Source organism: Enhydra lutris, unplaced genomic scaffold, assembly GCF_002288905.1.
Source record: "Enhydra lutris kenyoni isolate GAN:26980312 unplaced genomic scaffold, ASM228890v2 scaffoldscaffold81, whole genome shotgun sequence".
NCBI classification, from domain to species: domain Eukaryota; kingdom Metazoa; phylum Chordata; class Mammalia; order Carnivora; family Mustelidae; genus Enhydra; species Enhydra lutris.
In genome coordinates, this window is record NW_019154165.1 from 2,034,988 (window position 1) to 2,057,656 (window position 22,669).

Here is a 22,669-nt window from a genome sequence, read left to right on the forward strand (position 1 = left end):
CTTTTTTTTACTTGAGTATAGTTGATACATAATGTTACACAAGTGTCCTGGGTACAACATAGTGATTCAACATCTCTGTATGTTATGCTTTGTTCACCACAAGTGTAGCTACCATCTGTCACCATACAACACTATTACAATATCATTGACTATATTGATGCTATTCTTTTTATTCCTCTGACTTCATTCCATAACTAGAAGCCTGTACCTCCCACTCGCCTCCACCCATTTGCCTATGCCTCCACTCCTCCTTTCCCTCTGGCAACCATTAGTTTGTTCTCTGTATTTATAGGTCTGACTGCTTTTTGTTTGTTCATTCATTTGTTTTTTAGATTCCACATATGAGTGAAATCATATGCTATTTGGCATTCTCAGTCTGATTTATTTCACTTAGCATAATACCCTAGAGGTATTAGGTCCATCCATGTTGTCACAAATGGCAAGATCTCATCCTTTTTTTATGGCTGTGTAACATTCCACTGTGGGGTGTGTGTGTGTGTGTGTGTGTGTGTATCACATCTTCTTTACCCATTCATCTATCCATGGACACTTAGGTTGTTTCCTTATCTTGGCTACTGTAAATAATGCTGCAATACACATGGGGTGCGAATATCTTCAAATTAGTGTTTTTGTTTTTTTTGGATAAACACCCAGTAACAGAATTACTGGATATATGGTATTTTTAGTTTTATTTTTTTGAGGAGCCCCCATACTGTTTTCCACAGTGGATATACCAATTTACATTCCTACCAACAAGACATGAGGGTTCCTTTTTCTTCACATCCTTGCCCACACTTGTTATTTTTGTCTTTCTGATTTTAGCCATTTTGACAGGTATAAGGTTTGGTCTCATTGTGGTTTGATCTGCATTTCTCTGGTGAGTAGTGATGTTAAGCGTTTTTTCATGTGTCTGTTGGCCATTTGTATGTCTTCTTTGGGAAAATGTCTGTTTAGGTCCTTTGCCCATTTTTAAATTTGATTGCTTTTCTGTTGTTGAGTTGTACAAGTTGTTTATATATCTTGGATAGTGACCCTTCATTGGATATATCATTTGCAAATATCTTCTCCCATTCAGTAGGTTGCCTTCTTGCTTTGTTGATGGTTTCCTTCACTGTGCGAAAACTTTTTATTTTGATGTGCTACCTACCAATTTATGCTTTTGTTTCTCTTGCCTTAGGAGACATAATTAGATATGCATTCTTAATCTTTAAAGTCGATGAATGAAATTTTTTAAGCAAACAAAACTAACTAAAATTAGTTTATAAAAGTAACCATCTCTGAGAACATTTTCACTTTTGATGGAGGGATAACCATGCTTAAAAGTAATCAAAAGAAGGGTGGAGTGAGTGGATATATTAACGTCAGATAATGTAAAATTCAAATCAAAGAATATTACTGAGGGTAAAAAAGATTATTTCATAATGGTAAAGGAGTCAAGTATTCAAAGGAACTTAATCCTTAATGTTTATATTTCTAATTTAAGCATCAAAACCATACATGAGCCAACAAAGGAGATAATATGAAATCATAAAAATACTCAGTTGATCCAAAAGCCAGAAAACAAACAAAATAAAGGGAATGATGAACAGATGGGACAAATAGAAAATAGCAAGATAATAGAGACAAGCCTACCCATATCGATAATTATATTAAAAGCAAATGATCTAAACACCCCAATTAAAATGCAGATGGTCAGATTAGATTATAAAATTTAGACCCAACTATATACTGCCTACATGAAACAAACTTTATTTTTATTTATTTTTTTTTACAAACTTTATTTTTTTAAAGTTAATTTATGTAAATTAAATAATCTCTACACTCAATGTGGGGCTCAAACTCATGACCCTGAGATTAAGAGTTGAATGCTCTTCAGGGCATCTGGGTGGCTCAGTTGGCTGAGCATCTGCCTTTGGCTCAGGAGTCATGATCTCGGGGTCCTGGAACTGAGCCCTGGATAGGGCTCCCTGCTCAGTGGGGAATCTCTTTCTCCCTCTGCCCCTCCTTCCCACTTGCGTTCTCTCTCAAATAAATAGATAAACGAGAATCTTTAAAAAGAAAAAAAAAAGAGTTGCATGCTCTGTTGACTGAGCCAGCAGATACCCTGGAAATATACTTTTAAAAACCAAGGCACAAATAGCTTAAAACCAAAGGGATTAAGAAATACATACCATTCTAGGGGCTCCTGGGTGGCTCAGTTGGTTAAGTGTTGCCTTCAGCTCAGGTCATGATCCCCGGGTACTGGGATGAAGCCCAAGATTGCACACCCTCCTCAGTGGGTCTGCTTCTCCCTCTCCTCTGCCCCTCCCCTCATGAGCACGCACTCTCCCTCCCTCTCTCTCATGTGCAGACTCCCTATCTCTCAAATAAATAAATAATCTTTTTGGGCACCTGGGTGGGTCAGTTGGGTTGTGTCTGCCTTCGGCTCAGGTCATGAACTCAGGGTCCTGGGATTGAGCCTCGCATTGGGCTCTCTGCTCAGTGGGGATTCTGCTTCTCCCTCTTTCTCACAAGCAGGGGGATCAGGAGAGGTATGTATGTATGTGTGTGTGTGTGTGTGTATATATATACATATACATGTATATATATATACACATATTCTAGCATTAGTTAAAAAAAAAAAGCTGGAGGGACTATATTATTAGCAGAAAAAGTAGATTTCAGGACAAAGAATATTACCAGGAATAAAAAAGGTCATTTTGTGGTAATGAAAAGATCAATTAATCCTAATTATTTACATCACTAATAACAGAGCTTCAAAATACATGGAGCAAAAATAGAACTACAAGGAGAAAAAGACAAATCCATAATTCCAGTTGGAGATTTGAATACCCATATCTCAATAAATGAAAGAATAAGTAGGCAGAGAATCAGCAAGGATACAGTAGAAATGAACAGCACAATCAAATAGAAAAGATTGACATTTATAGAACACTTTCTCCAACAAAAGCAGAATACATATTCTTCTCAAGTACACATAGAATATTTGCCAAGACTGACCATATTCTAAGCCATAATAAGCCTCATTAAATTTGAAAGGATTCAAGTCACACAATGTTCTCTAACCACAATGAAATTAAATTAGAAATCATAACACAAAGATATCTGGAAAAATACTCCAATATTTGGAAACTAAATAACCCACTTGTAAATAACCCATGGGTCAAAGAAGAAATCAACAGGGAAATTAGAATACATTTTGAATTGAATTAAAATGAAAATATAAGTATCAAAATTTGTGGGATGTCATTAAAGGATTACTTAAGGGGAAATTTATGGCACTGAATGCCTATATTAGAAAAGAAGAAGGGGCACCTGAGTGACTCAGTTGGTTAAGCGTCCAACTCTTGATTTCAGCTCAGGTCATGATCTCAGGGTTGTGAGACTGAGTCCCTTGTCAGGCTCTGTGCTGGGCATGGAGCCTGCTTGGGATTCTCTTCTTCCTACTCCCTCTGCCCCTCACCCCCCAAAAAACCCACTGAAATCAATGACCTCAGCTTCTACTTTAAGAAACTAAAAAATATAAGCCAATTAAATCCAAACCAGAAGTAAGGAAATAATAAAGATCATATTAGAAACTAATGAGTTGGGGTTTTGGGAACATTTTAAAAATTTTGGTAAAATATACATGACATAAAATTTACCATTTTAACCATTAGTAAGAATGAGCTGGTTCTCTGATAAATCTCTAGCCAAACTGATCATGAAAGAGGAAAAAGTTACAAAATATCCAATAACAGGAATGAGATAGATGATATTACCACAGCTTTTAGACTTTAGAAGGATAATAAGGGAATAGTATGAATAACTTTATTTGACAACTTAGATGAAGCAGACAAGTTCACTGAAACACACAGATTACCAAAGCTACTTAAGAAGAAGTACATAACCCGAGCAATCCTATAGCTATTAAAAAAAAAAAGCAAAACCCTGAATTTTAGTTAATTTCCACCTACTCCCCAAAGAAAATCTAACAACAACAACAAAAAAAAACAACCCTTCAGGCCCAGACGACTTAACTTGGAAAATTTTACCCAACTTTTAAAGAAGAAACAATATTAATTCTATACAAACTCTTCCAGACAATTGAAAAAGAAGGAGTATTTCCCAACTCATTCAAAGAGGCCAACATTACTTTGATACCTAAAACAGATGAAGACATTATAAGAAAACAACAGAAATGAACAGAGATGCAAAAATTTTACACAAAATTTTTATTTTAGAAAAATTTTAGTTTTATATACTGCTGTATTTGATAATACTTAAAAAGGATGATATATTACAACCAAGTGGAGTTTATCCAAGGAACGTAAGGCTGGTTTCATAATTGAATATCACAATGCTCAGAATAAAACCTTACAACAAACTAAGAATACATAAGAACTTCTTCAATCTGTGGGGCACCTGGGTGGCTCAGATAAGTATCTGACTCTTGATTTCGGCTTGGGTCTTGGGGTCCTGGGATCAAGCCCTGCAATGGGCTCTGTGTTGCTCAGCAACTCTGCTCCTCCCCCATCCCCTGACTTGTGCTCTCTCAAATAAAATAACATCTTAAAAAAAAGGACTTCCTCAATCTGATAATGGATATCTACAAAAACCCTACAGCTAATATCATACTTCATGGTGAAAGACTGAATCCTTTGCCCAAGATCACGAAAAACAGAATGGTGTCTACTGTCACCACTCTCATTCAACATTATCTTGATGGTCCAAGCTGATGTAATAGACAAGTAAGAGAAATAAAAGACATACAGATTAGAAAGGAAGAAATATATTTGTATTTACAGATGGCATGACTGTCTGTAGAAAATCCCAAAGAACCTACAAAATAGTTGCTAGACTAATAAAGTCAAAAGATAGAAATTAATATACAAAAATCAATTGTATTTCTATAAACCAGCAATAAACAACTGGATAAACAATTTGGCAGTTTTTTATAAAGTTAAACATAAACTCACCATATGACCTAGCAATTCTACTCCTAGGCATTTACCCAAGTGAAATGTCTACCTATGTTTACACAGAAATCTTTTATAGCAGCTTTATTCACAATCACCAAAAACTGGGAAAAAACCTCCAAGATATCCTTTAATCGGTGAATAGATAAACTTTGGGACATCCATACAATGGAATACAACTCAGAAAAAAAAAGGCAGAAACTACTGATCCATGCAACAACATAAATGAGTCTCTGAAGCATTATGCTAAGTGAAAGAAGTCATGCTGTATTTTTTTTATATGTTTCTATTTATATGACACTGATGCAAAGGGAAAACAATCATGACAGAATACAAACGAGTGTTTGCTAACGGCTAGGGTTGTGGGAGGAGTTAACCATAGGTATAGAGGAATTAGTGAGGACAATAAAACTATCCCACACCTTGCTTGTGATGCTGGTTATACAACTGTATGTGTTGTCAAAACTCTCAGAATTGTGGACATTGGGGAGGGTGAGTGCTATGAAGTGTGTAAATCTGGCGATTCACAGACCTGTACCCCTGGGGATAAAAATATATTATACGTTTATAATTAAAAAAAACTCTCAGAATTGTACACAACAAAAGGTAAATCTTATAGTATGTCAGATATACCTTAATAAAGTTGAAAAAAATCAATGTCATTTGCCATACTAACAGGGTAAAAACAAACCATAAGATCATCTCAATAGGATTCAGAAAGAACTTTGGAAAAAACCCCAGCATCCGTTCATGATAAAAACTTACAGCAAACTAGGGAGAGACAGGAACTTCTTCAAACTGATAAAGGCATACACTAAAACCTGTATCAAGTATCATACTTAATGGTGAAGGATTGAATGCTTTCTCCCTAAGATTGGAAACAAAGCAAGGATGTCTCTTCACCTACTCAATTAAATATTTTACTGGTGGTTCTAGCAAGTGCAATAAGACAAGATCAAGTTAAAAAAAAAGAGGCACACAAAGCTGATAAGTAAATAAAATGGTCTCTATTTGCAGATGATATGTTTGTCTATGTAGCCTCTATAAAAGAGCTATAAAACACGGTGCCTGGGTGGCTCAGTTGGTTAAGTGACTGCCTTCAGCTCAGGTCATGATCCTGGAGCCCCAGAATCGAGTCCCACATCAGGCTCCCTGCTCAGTGGGGAGTCTACTTCTCCCTCTGACCCTCCCCCTCACATCTTCTTTCAAATAAATAAATAATATCTTTAAAAAAAAAAGCTATAAAGACTGGGTGGTTCAGTTGGTTAAGTATCTGCCTTCGGCTCAGGTCATGATGCCAGGGTCCTGGGACTGGGCCCCCTATCAGGTTCCTTGCTCAGTGGGGAGCTTGTTTCTCCCACTCCCTCTCCCTCTGTTTGCCGTGCCCCCTCCTTGTGCTCTCTCTCTCTGTCAAATAAATAAATAAAATCTTTAAAAAAATAAAAAGAAGGGGTGCCTGGCTGGCTCAGCTGTTGGGCATCTGCCTTTAGCTCAGGTCATGATCCCAGGGTCCTAGTTCAAGCCCCACATCAGGCTCCCTACTTGGTGGGAAGCCTGCTTCTCCCACTCCCACTCCCCCTGCTTATGTTCCCTCTCTTGCTGTATCTCTCTCTGTCAAATAAATAAAATTTTTATAAAAAAAGAGCTATAAGAACCAATGAATATGTCCAGACAATTGGAAATTGAAATAAAAAAATTTCTGCTATTGGGGCGCCTGGGTGGCTCAGTGGGTTAAAGCCTCTGCCTTCGGCTCACGTCATGATCCCAGGTCCTGGGATCAAGCCCCGCATCGGGCTCTCTGCTCAGCAGGGAGCCTGCTTCCTTCTCTCTCTCTCTCTGCCTGCCTCTCTGCCTACTTGTGATCTCTGTCTGTCAAATAAATAAAAAACTTAAAAAAAATTTCCACTATCATAAAAATATGAAATATTTAAGAATATATTTGACAAAAGATGTGTAACACCGGTATAATGAAAACTAAGACACTACTGAGAGAAATTAAAGATTTAAATAAATGGAGAGGTGCATTGTGTTCATGAATCAAAAGACTCAATATTGTTAAGATATAAATTCTCCTACAGATTCTGTGTAATCCTAATCAAACTCCCAGTAGAGTTTTTATGGAAATCAACAAGTTGATTCTAAAATTTATATGAAAACGCACAGTACCTAGTTTTCCCAAGATAACTTTGAAAGAGTATAACAACTTTGGGGGCTTATACTACCTGATTTCAGAACTTATTATAAAGCTAGTGTGATTAAACATGTTGGTATTAGCATAAAGACAGACACATAGATCAATGGGATAGAATCTAGAAATTGACTTAGGGACAATTGATTTTGACAAAGGTGTCAAGTCAAAATGAATCATAAACTTAAATGTAAAGCTTAGAACTGTATAAGATAAAAAGCTTTTGCACCACAAAGGAAACAGTCAACAAAACTAAGAGGCAACTCACGGAATGGGAGAATATATATGCAAATGACCTTATGGATAAAGGACTGGTATCCAAGATCTATAAAGAATGTCTCAAACTCAACACCCAAAAAACAAATAATCCAGTCAATTAATGGGCAGAAGATATGAATAGACACTTCTCCAAAGAAGACATACAAATGGCTAACAGACACATGAAAAAATGTTCAATATCACTAGCCATCAGGGAAATACAAATCAAAACCACAATGAGATATCATCTTACACCAGTTAGAATTGTCAAAATTAATAATACAGGAAACAACAAGTGTTGGCAGGGATGTGGAGAAAGGGGAAACCTCTTATGCTGTTGGTGGGAATGCAAGCTAGTACAGCCACTCTGGAAAACAGTATGGACGTTCCTCAAGACGTTAAAAATAGAGCTACCTTATGACCCAGCAATTACACTTCTAGGTATTTACTCCAAAGATACAGACATAGTGAAAAGAAGGGGCACATGCACCCCAATGTTCATAGCAGCAATGTCCACAATAGCCAAATTGTGGAAGGAGCCAAGATGCCCTTCAACAGATGAATGGGATAAGGAAGATGTGGTTCATATATACAATGGAATATTACTCAGCCATCAGAAAGGATGAATACCTACCATTTGCATCGACATGGATAGAACTAGAGGGGATTATGCTAAGTGAAATAAGTCAAGCAGAGAAAGACAATTATATAGTTTCACTCATACGTGGAACACAAGGAATAGCACAGAGGACCACAGAGGGGAAGGGAAGGAAAACTGAATGGGAAGAAATCAGAGAGAGAGGCAAACCACGATAGACTCTGGACACCAGGAACCAAACTGAGGGTTACAAAAGAGAGATGGGTGGGGGGATGGGGTAATTGGGTGATGGGAATTAAGGAGGGCATGTGTGGTGATGAGCACTGGGTATTACACAGAACTAATGAACTGTTGAACACTAAATCAAAAACTAATGATGTACTATATGTTGGCTAATTGAACATAATAAAAAAAATGAAAATAAAATAAATAAATTGAATTAAATTCAAACTTAAAAAATTCTAGAAGAAAATTTAGGGGGAAACCTTAGTGACCTTGGGTTTGGCAATAATTTTTGAAACAGGTCATAAAACCCATTAAGCATAAAAGAAAAAAAATGTCAATGAAAAGGATGGCATCAAAATTAAAAAGGCTTGCCCTTCAAAAGACACTGTTAAAAAGGGGAAAGGCAAGCTATAGCCCAGGAGAAATTTACAAAACATAAAAGTCCTTTGTTAGATATATCTAGAATATATAAAGAATTCTAACTGAAAGTAATACAAAAAAAGACAACCCAATTAAAAAATGGGGAAGATGGGGTGCCTGGGTGGCTCAATTAGTTAAGCATCTGTCTTTGGCTCAGGTGGTGATTTTGGGGTGCCACATGTTGGGCTCCCTGCTCAGCAGGGAGCCTGCTTCCCCCCGCCCCCTGTCTGCCTCTCTGCCTGCTTGTGATCTCTGACTGTCAAATGAATAAATAAAATCCTTTTTTTATCAGCACTTTCTAATTTTATTATTTAAAGCTTTTCTTGCATTTCCAGATTATTTTGCACCGAGTACACATTTATATTTAGAAAACATTAATAAAGCTATTTCCAAGCAGAGTAATACAGCCATTAAATTAACATATTCCCAGGTGTCCCTTCAAGTTCTGACCTCCTTTTTTAAAATTTTTGAATAAATAAAATCTTAAAAAAATTGGAAACACCACAAAATGTCCATCAGCAGGTGAATAGATAAATAAATTGTGGGACAGCCATCAGCAGGCTGCCATTCAGCAACAAAAAGGAAAGAAGTATTGAGACACACAACCACAGCGATGAATCTTGATATAATAATGTTGAATGAAAGTCAGAAAAAGAAAATATGTATGATTCAATTTTTACACAATTCTAGAAAATAAAAACTAATTTACAGTGACAGAAAGCAGATTAATTGTTGCCTAGAGATGGGAAAGGAGAGGGATGGACTGGGGAGGGGAGAAAGTGATTACAAAGTGGTAACATAGTAAGTTTCGGTCATGACGGACATAGACATTGTCTTGATTGTGGTGCTGATTTCATGGGTGCATGTGTCAAAGCCTATTAAATTGTACACTTTAAATATGTACAGTTTATTGTAGGTCAATTGCACCTCAGTAAAACTGTTAAAAAATTAACTGAACCTCAGTAGAGGCAGGGATGGAAAGGGTTCTCTACTCTTGGTCTTTAACATCTGTTCAAAGATATTCAAAGGTATCATTAGGAAATCAGGCTTTCGGGTATGACTTCAGATTTTGAAGTGTTTAATTCTAAACCAAAATAAAGCGATTTTCCTTGTTTTCCCTATCCCTGATGTAGGTAAGAAAAATGGCAGCGTAAGCTGCCCATACCTTCACTCGAGCTGCAGTGCCTTCCATTCCACGGCTCTGAGTCTCCTTCCTCTTATCTGCGACCTCCTGCTGTTTTTGGAGAGCATCCTTGAGACGCTTGTTGGCAGCTGCTGCCTAAATAAAAATGGCTCATGGTAATGTCGAATTGAAGAATGAAAAAAAAATTAATTTCCATTTTTCTTTCTTAGTAAAGAAAAATGAAAAAATTCTATGGGTCTGAATTCCTATAGGAATCAACATTTAAGTCTCCGTGTACATAATACTGGTGAACAGCTACTGCTTGAGAGCCTAGGAGAGGTACATATTTCAAAGAAGTACTGTGGACTGAAAGTGTCTGGCAATGTCACTTCTCAATATTACTCTGCATTTTTTTTTTTTTTTTTTTTGGAAAGAAGCAAGCCTAATTGGGAAAAAAAAATCCTTATTTGAATAGTACCATTTTCTTCAGATTTTTTCTGCTCACAGTTCATGACATATAAACAGGGATTAAGACTTAGGAATTGCTGGCCAAGATTGGTATCACTAGTTTCTCAGGACACTGGCTCATTTAAGGGATACTACTTTATCAGCACCTAAGCCTGAAGGTGACCTAACAGATTGGATTTTCTTACCTCCTTGGTTTTATGTCTGAGTAAATTAGATTTTTCTGGAAGTTTCTTGATTTAGTAGATTGGATTTTCTTACCTCCTCAGTTTTACGTCTGAGCACATTAGACTGTTTCTGGAAGTTTCTTTCAAGTTTGAGTAGTTCATATTGCCTCTTACGGTCCTGAGAAGAAAAAAGTCAGGCTTTTAATTGCAATTGAGCTAGATAACATAAAACCTTATAACATAACTAAAGAGCCTTTCAACGTAATAGTCATTATGGAAAACATTATGGAGGTTCCTCAAAAAATAAAAATAGAACTACCATATAATCTAGCAATCCAACTACTAGGTATATATTCAAAGGAAATGAAATATGAAATCAGTATCTTGAAGAGGTATCTGCATTCTCATATTCATTGCAGCATTATTCATAGTAACCAAGCTATGGAAACAACATAAGTGTCAACAGATGAATGGATAAAGAAAATGAGGTATATGTATATGACAGAATATTATTCAGCCACAAACAAAAAGGAAATCCTGCCATTTGCAACAACATGGATGAACCCAAAGGTCATAATGGTTAACTGACATAAACCAAACTATGAAAGACAAATACTGTATGATCTCACTTATATGTGTAATCTAAAAAAGTCAAACTCATAGAACCAGAGAGTATTGGTGGTTACCAGGAACTGGGGGTGGGGAAAGCAGCGAAAAGTTGGTCAAAGGGTGCAAACTTTCAGTGATAAAATGAGTAAGTTCTGGGGATCTATATATAATAGTGACTATAGTTAGTAATACTGGGTTGTATGCTTGAAATCTGCTAAGGAGTAGATCTTAAGTGTTCTCTCCACACTGAAAAAAACCAGGTAACTATGTGAGGTGATGGACGTTTTACCAACAGGAAATGTGACATCTCCAAACTTACTCTTCTCTTTCAGGATTGTTATGACTATTCTGGATCACTTTCCTTTCCATATGAATTTTAGGACCAGCATGTGAATTTCTGCAAATAAGCCAGTAGGAATTTTGACTGAGATTGTACTAAATCTGTAGCTCAATCTGGAGAGTATTCTATGTTTTCTTTTGGGGGGGAGATATTCCATCTTAAGATTATTAAGTCTTCCCAGCCATGAACACGGGCCATCCTTCCATTTATTTATTTAATTAATTAATTCAATGATGTTTTATAGAATTTAGTGTATAAGTTTTACATTTGTTAAGTTTATTTCTAGCCATTTTATTCTTACTGATGCTATTGTAAATGGAATTTTCTTCATTTTCAAATTCATTTCTAGTATATAGAAATACAACTGACTTTTGTACATTGAGCTTATATCCTCCAACATTGCTGAATTCATATATTAGTTTTCCTAGTTTTGTAGTAGATTCTCTAGCATTTTATACATACACAATCATGTTACCTGCTAACAGAGAGTTTTGTCTCTTCCTTTCCAATCTGGATGCCTTTTATATATTTTTCTTGCCTAAGTGCCCTGGCTAGAACTTTCAGGACAATGTAGAATAAAAGTGACAAGAAAGGATATTCTTGCCTTGTTCCTGATCTTAGGGGGAAAGTATTCTTTTTTTTCCCTATTATGATGTCAGCTGAAGATTTTTCTCTCTAAATGCCCTTTAACAGTTTGAGGAAGTTCCCTAGTTTCCTGAGTGTTTTTATTATGAAAGGGTGATGGATTTTGTCAAATATGTTTTTTGTCTGCTGAGATAATGTGGTTCTTGTCCTTTATTCTACTGATATGGTGTAATATATCAACTGATTTTCAGATGTTAAAGAAAGCTTATATCTTTTTTTTTCCCATATGAACCCTACTTGGTCACAGTATATCATTCTTTTTGTTTGTTGCTAGATTCAATTTGTTAGTATTATGTTGAAGACTTTCACATCTATATTTATAGGAGATATGTGTCTATAGTTTTCTTGAGATATCTTTGGTTTTGGTATCAAGAAGTACTGGCCTCATAGAATGAACTGGGAAATGTTTCCCCTGCTTCTGTTTTTTTGGAATAGTTTCTGAAAATTTGTTATCATTTCTTCTTTAAATGTCTGATAGAACTCACCAGTGAAGCCATCCAGGCCAGGGCTTTTCTTTCTGGTAAGTCATTCATTCATTCGCGTGAATACACACATGAGTGCAGGGGGAGGGGTAGAAAGAGGAGCAGAGGAAGAGAGAATCCTCATGCAGACTCTGTTGAGCACAGAATCCAACTCGGGGCTTGATCCCAGGACCCTGAAATCACGACCTGAGCCAAAATCAGGAATCAGAAGCTTAACCGACTAAGCACCCAGGCGCCCCCTTTCTGGGAAGTTTTTTTTTTTTTTTTTTGAAGATTTTATTTATTTATTTGACAGAGAGCGAGAGATCACAAGTAGGCGGAGAGGCAGGCAGAGAGAGAGGAGGAAGCAGGCTCCCCACTGAGCAGAGAGCCCGATGTGGGCCTCAACCCCAGGACCCTGAGACCATGACCTGAGCTGAAGGCAGAGGCTTAATCCACTGAGCCACCCAGGCGCCCTCTGGGAAGTTTTAAATTAGTAAATTAATCTCTTGTTATGGGCCTGTAAAGATTTTCTATTTCTTCTTGAGTCAGTTTCAGTAATTTGTATCTTTCAAAAAATTTTCCCATTTCATTTAGGCTATTTAATTTGTTGGCATACAGTTGTTCATAGTATTCCCTTACGATCCTTTCATTCTGAAAACCAGTAGTGATATCCTCTCTTTATTCCTAATTTTAGTAATAAATCTTCTCTCTCTTTTTCTTAAGGCTACCTAAAGATTTGTCCTTATTTGTCAATCATTTCCAAGGTCCAATTTTTGGTTTCACTGATTTTCTCTATTATTTTTTTCCATTCTCTATTGTATTAATTTCCACTCTAACCTTTAACATTTCTGTCCATCTGCTAGCTTTAGGTTTAGTTTGCTCATTTTTCTTTTTTCAGTGTCTTAAAGTGGAAGTCTAGGTTACTGATTTGGGATGCTTATTCATTTTTAATATAGGCATTAACAGCTACAAATTTCTCTCTAAACACTGGTCTAGCTGCGACCCATAAATTTTGGTATATTATGTCTTTGTTTTTATTCATCAAAAATTTTTCATGTGACTTCCTCTTTGACCTTTTATTTAATTAGGACTATGTTGTTTAATTTCCTCATATTGGTGAATTTCCCAAATTCCCTTGTTATTTATTTCATCCCACTGTGGTTGGAAGGTATACTTTATATTATTTTATTCCTTTTAAGCTTATTTTTTTTCCTTTTAAACTTACCAAGGCATGTTTTATGGCCTAACATACAGACTATCCTGGAGAAATGTCCTATGTGTTCTTGAGAAGACTGTATACACTGCTATTGTTGGAGTAGTCTACAGACGTCTATTAGGTCTAGTTAGTTTATAGTATTGTTAAGTCTTTGATATCCTTGCTGTTCTTGTGCCTAGTTGTTCTATCCATTTTTGAAAGTGAGGTACTGAAATATCCAAATATTATTATTGATTTGTCTATTTCTCCCTTCATTTCTGTTGGTGTTTGCTTCACATATTTTGAGGCTTTGTTGTTAGGTGCACATTTTTTTTTTAATAATTGTTATATCCTCCTGATGGATTGACTCTTGTATCATTATAAAATGTTCCTTTCTATTTATAGTAATATTTTGTGTTTTAAAGTGTATTTTGACTCTATAGCCACATCAGTTTTTTTATAGTTGGTGTTTCAATGGTAGATCTTTTCCCAACGTTTACTTTCAGCTTCTTTGTATCTTTGAATCCATTATGTGTCTTCTGTAGACAGCATATCTTGTTATAAATCTTGGATTTTTAATTTATTTTATTTTTATTTATTTTTTAAAAAGATTTTATTTATTTATTTGACAGACAGATCACAAGTAGGCAGAGAGGCAGGCGGAGAGAGAGAGGGAAGCAGGCTCCCTGCTAAGCAGAGAGCCCGATGCAGGGCTCGATCCCAGGACCCTGAGATCACGACCTGAGCCGAAGGCAGAGGCTTTAACCCACTGAGCCACCCAGGCGCCCCAAATCTTGGATTTTTAAAATCCAGACTGACAATTTCTACCTTTAGAGAAGTAGTTTAATCTATTCACCTTATGTTATTATTGATATATTTGGAATCATCTTTTCAAGTTTACTTTTTAAAAAATATATCTTTTTTGTTCTTCCATTCTCCTTTACTATTTTCTTTTACATTAAGTGAATATTTTTTAGGGTAGTGTATTGATTCCTTCAATGATTATTTCACTATTTTTGAGTTATTTTCTTTTATTAAAGATTTTATTTATTTATTTGACAAAGAGAGCACACACAAGCAGGGGAAGCAGCAGGCAGAGGGAGAGGGAGAAGCAGGCCTCCCACTGAGTGGGGAGCCCATTGCAGGGCTCAATCCCAGGACCCTGGGATCATGACCTAAACTGAAGGCAGATGCTTAATTGAGCCACCCAGGTGCTCCTTGAGTTATTATCTTAATGATTGCCTTAGTACTTATAATATATATCTTATCAGAATCTACTTCAGATTTATATTAACTTAATTTCAGTGAGATATAGAAACATAATTCCTATATAGCTCTGTTCTCTTCCCTTTTTATGCTATGATTGTTATGTAAACTATAACTCTATGTAACCACATAATTCATTATTATTAATATTACTTTATATAATTTATCCTTTGAATAAGCTGAGATGAAAAAAGAACAAATATATATTTATAGAATTTGTTCTTATTTACCATTTCTGGCTCTCCTCGTTTCTTCCAATAGATTCAGGTTACCACCTAATGCCATTTCTTTACTCAAATACAACTTTGCTTCCAGTCACCTACTTTGTCAAATATATTATATTTCTATATGTTATAGGCCCAACAATACAATTACATAAACACTATTTTATATAATTGCTTTTTAAATCAGTTAAGAGAAGGGAGAAGAAATACACAACTATACTTTTAGAATTACCCACAATAATACCTTTACTGGTACTCTTTGTGTTTTCTCTCTCTCTCTGTGTGTGTGTGTGTGTTGATTCAAATTACTGTCTAGTATCACTTGCTTTCAGTCTAAAGTTCTTTTAGTATTTCTTGTAAGGTAGGTCTGCCAAAATAAGATCACTTAGCTTTTCTTTATCTGGAAATGTCTTTGTTTCTTTTTTTTTTAATTTAATTTTATTTTTTCAGTGTCCTAAGATTCATTGGTTATGCATCACACCCAGTGCTCCATGCAATACGTGCCCTCCTTAATACCCACCACCAGGCTCACCTAATGCCCATCCCCCTCCCCTCCAAAACCCTCAGTTTGTTTCTCAGAGTCCACAGTCTCTTCATGGTTCATCTTCCTCTCTGATTTCCCCCAATTCACTTTTTCTCTCCTTCTCCTAATGTCCTCCATGTTATTCCTTATGCTCCACAAGTAAGTGAAACTCTATGATAATTGACTTTCTCTGCTTAACTTAGCATAATCTCTTCCAGTCCCATCCATGTTGATACAAAAGTTGGGTATATCCTTTCTGATGGAGGCATAATATTTCATTGTATATATGGACCATATCTTTTTTATCCATTCTTCTGTTGGGGTTTATTCATTTGAGAGCAAGAGAGAGAGGGCATAAGCAGGCAGAGGGATAGAGGGAGAGGGAGAAGCAGGCTCCCCGCCAAGCAGGGAGCCTGATGCTGGGTTTAATCCCAGAACTCTGGGATCACGACCTGAGTTGAAGGCAAACGCTTAACTGAATGAGCCACTCAGGTGCCCCTTCTCTTCATTTTTAAAAGAAAACTTCGTTGTCTATAAAATCCTCGGTTGGTAGTATTTGACTTCAGCACTTTGAATATGTTGCCCCACTGTCTTCTGGCCTCCACTGTTTTTAATGAGAATTTGGCTGTCAATTTTATTGGGGTTTGCTTGTATGTGATAAGTCATTCTATCTTGCTGCTGTCAAATTTTTTTTGTCTTTGCCTTTCAACATTTTGACATAATGTGCCTTGGTGTGGATACCTTTGCATTTATTTTGGAGTTCATTGAGCTTCCTGGATGTGTAGATTTTTTTTTTTTTTTGCAGCAAATTTAGAAAAATTTTAGTCATTATATCTTTGAATATTTTTACTGTTGTTTCACTTATTGTTCTTGCAGAGCTAGAACAATTGGTCACCACCAAAATTTCCATGATTTTTGACAGCTCCTTTAGGTTTTAACTTCCCCAAACTCTGTCCCCAAATAAAGAGAGCCCCTCAGGGAGGGCTGCATTCCTATGGCTATTCCAGTGGCCTGCCCTCTTGGCAGAACCTCTGTACCACTGCTCAGGACTGGGGAGTGGGGGATAGTAGCCCACTTCCCTGAGTGATTTCTCTGTTCTATGAGGGGGTGCTGGGCAGGGGCCACACACTGTTTTTCTTGGCTTGCCTCTCCTGACATGGAACCTACCATCCTATGATTAGATGGGTTGGGGTAATCAGGCCCTAGTACTTCTGGCCTTCTGTAGCAGGAGTAGAGCTTCTGCCCTACACACATGGGCTGGGTATGAGAAAGGATCCCCAGACCATCTTGGTTGCTCCTGCCTGAAATAGAACCTCAGCAACATGAAGCTGGGGGTGGGGGGGATGAAACAGAGGAAACCATAGCCATAGACTGGAAGTTGAGGAGTGAGGGGAGTGAGCAGATTGTGGTTCAAGGGCCACAGACTCTTGCTTCTTACTGAGGTTTACTAGATTTCCTTGAAGACATTTTCTTTGCTATATGCCCTTCAGGACATATAGAGACTTCTAATGGCTTTTTTTAAAAAAATACATTTCACTAGTTTTGCTTCTTTTGCCGAGAAGAGTGTTCACAAAGCTACTCTTGCCACCATTCAAAAAGAACTTTTCCTTATTTCTTGACCCAATGTATCACATTCTGGCCAATTCTAAAAATGTGCCCATATCAATGTCCTTTCCAAGAATATTGTTACTACTCTAATTCAGGCCCTTACTATCTCTCTGGGTGATGTGATATGTTCTTAACTTGTGTTCTGGCCTTCAGTTTCTCAATACTTCAGTTTGTTAAACATGTTACTCTCAGATGTATCTTTCTAAAGCCATACTTGGCTGATATCACTTTGTTTCTCAAAAACCTTAAAAATCTTTATGCTGCTAACAATGTAAAGTTCAAACTTCTTAGATCTTTAACAATCCAGCTTCATTTTGTCTTTCTGATGGAATCTTCTACTATCCTTCATCCCACCAGGACCATTCATCATTCCTTGAATATGCTTACAAAGCTGTCATCTCTGTGTCTTTGCTCCTGCTGTTCCATCTATCTGGAATGCCTGTACCTGTCTCTATCAAAATCCTCCCTATTATTCAAGGCCTGTTCAGCTGTCATGTTTTCACTCTAACTGGAAATATGTTTTCCTTTCCTAATTGCCTTGGTGTTTTAGGCCTTTCATAAAGCACAGATCTCTTTATTCCTTCAGTGAGAGAAAACCATGCTATGTCTCACCTTCCCATTTAGATTAAGACATTCTTCAAGGGCAGAGCTCATATACTACTCATTTTTCTATTTTCCATGGTATCTACTGGGTAGTACCTTGTACGTGGTAGATGTTTAAGAAATACCTGTTAACTTTACGAATGTGTCACATTTTTTTGGGAGATAACCAGTTGTTTGAAGAAAAGCTTTAATGTTAATCAGCCCAGAGAAGGGTTTATGAGGTGGGCCTTTGAAAAGTTGTAGTTACTTACTCGTTCTTTTAACTGGATTACTTCTTTGTCTTTTTGTTGTTTCCACTGTCTAAACTTCTCAGCATCCTCTTTCATCTGACGCATTAACTGTACCCTCTGGCTTTTCATCACCTGTTAAAACAAAACCCAGTTCAAGTATTAGTCATCTGCACTTATTCTAGGCTGATGTGCAGATGGATAGACTAACTATTAAGAAGAGAGAAAACCCAGAGCTGAGCTGAGAAGGCTGCCAACAGGTTTTCTGATTAGGCTTGCAGTACCCCTTGCTATGCTTGCAAGGGGTTTCCAAGTATAGACTACACAAAAGAACACGCTGAAGAAATTAAAAAAAAAATGTACCAACAGCTAAAATCAGCCCGAAATTCTTTGTATATAAATGAAATTTCAAGGAAATATCTCCTAAGCCTCAAGGACAAATCCACCTAGCAACCAGTGGATTCTAAAGGTTTCAGTATAAGCAGCCAGTGACTCCAACTCGCAAATGTCAGAAGTCAGACATTCAATGGCTGAAAATATTTTCCAGGTGTCCTCACTTTGTAACTACTTGACAAAATAATTGTACATAATCATGGAAGGTGGGTTAGGATATCACCACAAAATATCAAGGTATCTTTCTCCTTTGGTTTCCCAGATGCCCACATTAAGCGCCTGAATGCTCAAGCAGGGTTTTGTCATTCAGATTCTCGGTGACTACCAGGACAATGTCCTGTAAAAGGGACATTTGTGGAGGGTCACACATTTGAAATGATGGCCCTGCCTGCTACTTTCTCACCTGACAACACCTCTGTAGTATAATTCTAAATGGAACACCTATGTTTGTAAGTTACGAAATAAACCCAAGGATGAGAGTTTATTACCCGTATCTCCTGGTTCAGTTTGGAAACGGTATGCTCTGTGGATTCTTTCAGCTTTAGGAGTTTGGACTGTTCATTCAGTTTCTTCTTCAGATCAGCCATTTGACCCTCTAGCTCCTGAAGACGTTTACGGCGGCGCTCACTCAACCTAAAAACAGATGCCATGGGAATGAAGACTAGGAGCAGCAAAGCCTGACTTCAAAAGACATAGTATTCGACTCCCAGGTTCACAATCCTGATATATATATAAAAGAGATGACTGGTCACATAGTCATCTTTAAATAAAGAATAACCACCCAAATGGTCTCAATAATGGAAGCTCAATACAAAGAATAAAACAACAAATTTTTTGAGTGTATAACACTGCAATTGACTCAATACATCACTCCCCCCACTATGCTAAAAGGATGGTTCTTTGAGGATATTTCACTTTAGTTTAGCTGTAAAGGAATAATTCTAATGATTATTACACTAGTCTGAGATAGAAAGCAAACATTCAGCATAACATTTAAGAACATGAACTTTAGACTTAACAGAGATATAATCGAGTCACTGAGTAAAAAGAAGGTAGAATAGCCAATGAGGAAGAGGTCTGAGGAAGAGGAGGATATTCTGGTTATCTGTCCTGGTTTTATTCTTTATTATTATTTTTTTAAGTAGCTTCCATGCCCAGCGTGGGGCCCAAAGTGGGGCTTGAACTCATGACCTCGAGATCAAGACCTAAGCTGAGATCAAGAGTCTGACATTTAACCGACTGAGCCACCCTGGGCACCTCTGTCTTGATTTTATCCCCCCCACCTTTTAAAGAATTTTTATTTATTTATTTGATACAGAGAAAGAGAGAGAGCACGAGCAGGCGGAGTAGCAGGTAGAAGCAGGCTCCCCGCTGAACAAGGAGCCAGATGTGGGGCTCAATTCCAGGACCCTGGGATCATGACCTGAGCCGAAGGCAGTCACTTAACCAACTGAGCCACCCAGGTGCCCCTTGATTTTATTCCTAACTGACTAAAGGATGGCTAGATTGTTCTTTCATTTACTAGCCTGGACATTAATTCTATTGACAAGCTAACTGGCCATCAGTGCAGGGACAAAGAAACTGTAGCTGTCAGGTAGGTCTGATAATCTTTCAGAATCCAGCTCAAATGCTAACTTCTCATAAAGCCTTTCTTGATTATGCTGAGCTAAACTGGTATCTCCTGACTCTGAACTCTTGAAGCAATTACTGCCTAGGAAATTTATCTAGCTACTAAGCACATGCTGCTATGGCATTCTTTTACTGACATCATGAGGTACTGTTATAAATCTCAATTAACTTTTCTTCTGTTGAGATCTCCTCTCCACAACTAGGTGTAAACCCTGTGGGGGCAGAAAAATGGCTCTTTTCTTCTCTATTTCCTTTATAACTCCTTACACATAGTAAGGACTTAACATAATACTTATTGGCTATATTCTTACTTGGCTTGGTTGACATCCTTCTTTGTTGTCTGAAGTTCAAGAACCAATTCTTCTTTTTCCTTCTGCAGATTGATGACTTCTACTTCTAGATTTTTTATGTTATCCTAGAAATGTTATAGGTCAGAGAGAAAGCATTAGAAAGCACGGGAAGAGACTCACTTAAAATAAAGAAAATCCCTTCAACATTCCATCTCTTGAGGAATTATGTATTCAATTTTACCACTTCAACCGCACACTAAAAACATCTGTACTAGATTTAAGGAGATTAAAGTTACATAGTGGGAAAAGTATAAACTTGGAATCCAAAAGCCTGAGTTTGAACCTTGAGTCTAGAATTTAATATCTAAATATCTTAAGGGAAGTCATTTCATCTTCTTTTAGCCTTAGTTTCTATTCAGAAAAGAGTTAATATAGCAGGCCTGATATTGCTATTCTTAAAAAAGCGCTGCTTGCAAGACTGGTCTTCGGCTCAGGTGTGCAAACTTGGGTTTTGATAGGGTTTCCATCCTTTTGATAAGAGTGACTCATTATGCCAAGCAAGAGACCCTTAACCATACAGAACAAACTGATGGCTACCAGAGGGGAGGTGGGTGAAGGGATGGGTGAAATGGGTGATGGGGATTAAGGAGGGCACTTGTGATGAGCACAGGGTGTTGTATGGAATTTTTGAATCACCATATTATATACCTGAAACTAATATTACACTGTATGTTAACTCACTGGAATGAAAACAAAACCTTAAAAAAAAAATCCCTGGACTCCTAGACTCCAGGGAGCTTCCCTGATAGACAACATTTCACACATGTTGTCACAACCCATTGCTAGAGGAATTAAATAATACATATTGTGTTACTCCACTGGGAGAAGACTCTTAGAAGCTCACATCTGGTTTCCTTCAGACTTTGCCCCATGTGCCTATTCCCTTTGTTGATTCTGTTTTTTTATCCTTCCACTGTAATAACTCATAGCTGTATGACTATATGCCGAGTCCTTTGAGTCATCCTGGCAAATTGTCAAACCTGGGGGTGGTCTTGGGGACCCGTGAGAGTTTCCCTATCTATGTAAACAATTAACAACACTACTTACCTCCAGGGTTGTTGGGGAGATAAAGTAAGATAAAAAAGTTATGACATTTTGTAAATAGAAAAGGGCTGCACAAACATCCTTATATTCAGAACTTTTAAACGTATATATTTAATACCAACTGCCGTTCTGCATGCATTTAGGAAATGAATTTCAGAAACTGAATTTTAGTCATTTCCAAGATTAGGAAAATCCAATAGATCCCTTCCTGTTCTCACAACCAAAAAATTTGAGGAGACTGGCTGAATGAGTGGTTGTTAGCCAAGAAGATTATGTGCAGGTCTTAGACCAGTATTGAAATGACACGAAGAGGCAGGTTGGGTGAGGCTGTATCAGAGAAGCTTTCTAAATAGGCAAGAGCTGTTTTCCACAAAATCTCCTGAGCCACACTAGTACCCAATGAAAATCAATCTCATTGCTTTATAGTTACCTTGCATATTTCAACTGGCAATAATGTGTGTGTGTATACTTAGGGAAGTAACACAAGAAAACACTGTGGTAAAAAATAATCCAGATAATACATATAAAGGGCATGTTCCCTCTGCTGCCCTACTCTTCCAAAATTCCAGTCCCCTATCCAGAACTAACCATGGTTATCAGCCTAATTCAGATCTTTCAGACATTTTTTCTAGATATTCACACATATACGTAAAGACCTTTATGTGTGTGTGTGTGTGTGTGTGTGTGTGTGTGTGTGTATATATATATATATAATAAATACATAAGTACATTGTAGCAAATATCTAGAGTATTTATGTAGATAGAAAAATAATATATACATACACACATATACATGTGCATACTTGTGAGTGTGTACCTATTGAATTGTGCAAAGATAAGTAGAATTACACTGTATGTATATATTATTCTGTAACTTGCTTTTTTCCAGTCTTAGAGATTTATTTTTATCATTGCATATAGATCTAACTCATGTTTTTGCCATAATGAAATATTCTTGTGCATGCCTTCTGTGCACATGTGCAAGGTTTTTCTAGGGTAAGAACAAGTGGAATTACAGAGTCACGGGGGTATACACTTTTAATTTTCATAGATACTGCTGCTAAATTTTCCTCTAAAGTGGCTATTCCAATTTATACTCTTGCTAGCTAAGTAGGAGAGTACTCTTGTCCCTACAACCCTTAACAAT

The 22,669-nt window shown here is 37.0% G+C and overlaps 1 protein-coding gene across 1 annotated transcript in view; it reads right to left on the reverse strand.

Moving 5' to 3' along the window:
- The window catches only part of LOC111161023 (kinesin family member 4A), a 114,175-nt gene that overhangs the window by 22,423 nt on the left and 69,083 nt on the right, over positions 1-22,669 (reverse strand). The window contains exons 16-20 of the mRNA XM_022524466.1: positions 20,440-20,543; positions 18,988-19,132; positions 18,131-18,241; positions 10,497-10,580; positions 9,813-9,926 (exon numbers count right to left, since the gene is read on the reverse strand). Of these exons, the coding sequence (XP_022380174.1) occupies positions 9,813-9,926; positions 10,497-10,580; positions 18,131-18,241; positions 18,988-19,132; positions 20,440-20,543 (558 nt within the window). The remainder of the gene's footprint in view (positions 1-9,812; positions 9,927-10,496; positions 10,581-18,130; positions 18,242-18,987; positions 19,133-20,439; positions 20,544-22,669) is intronic.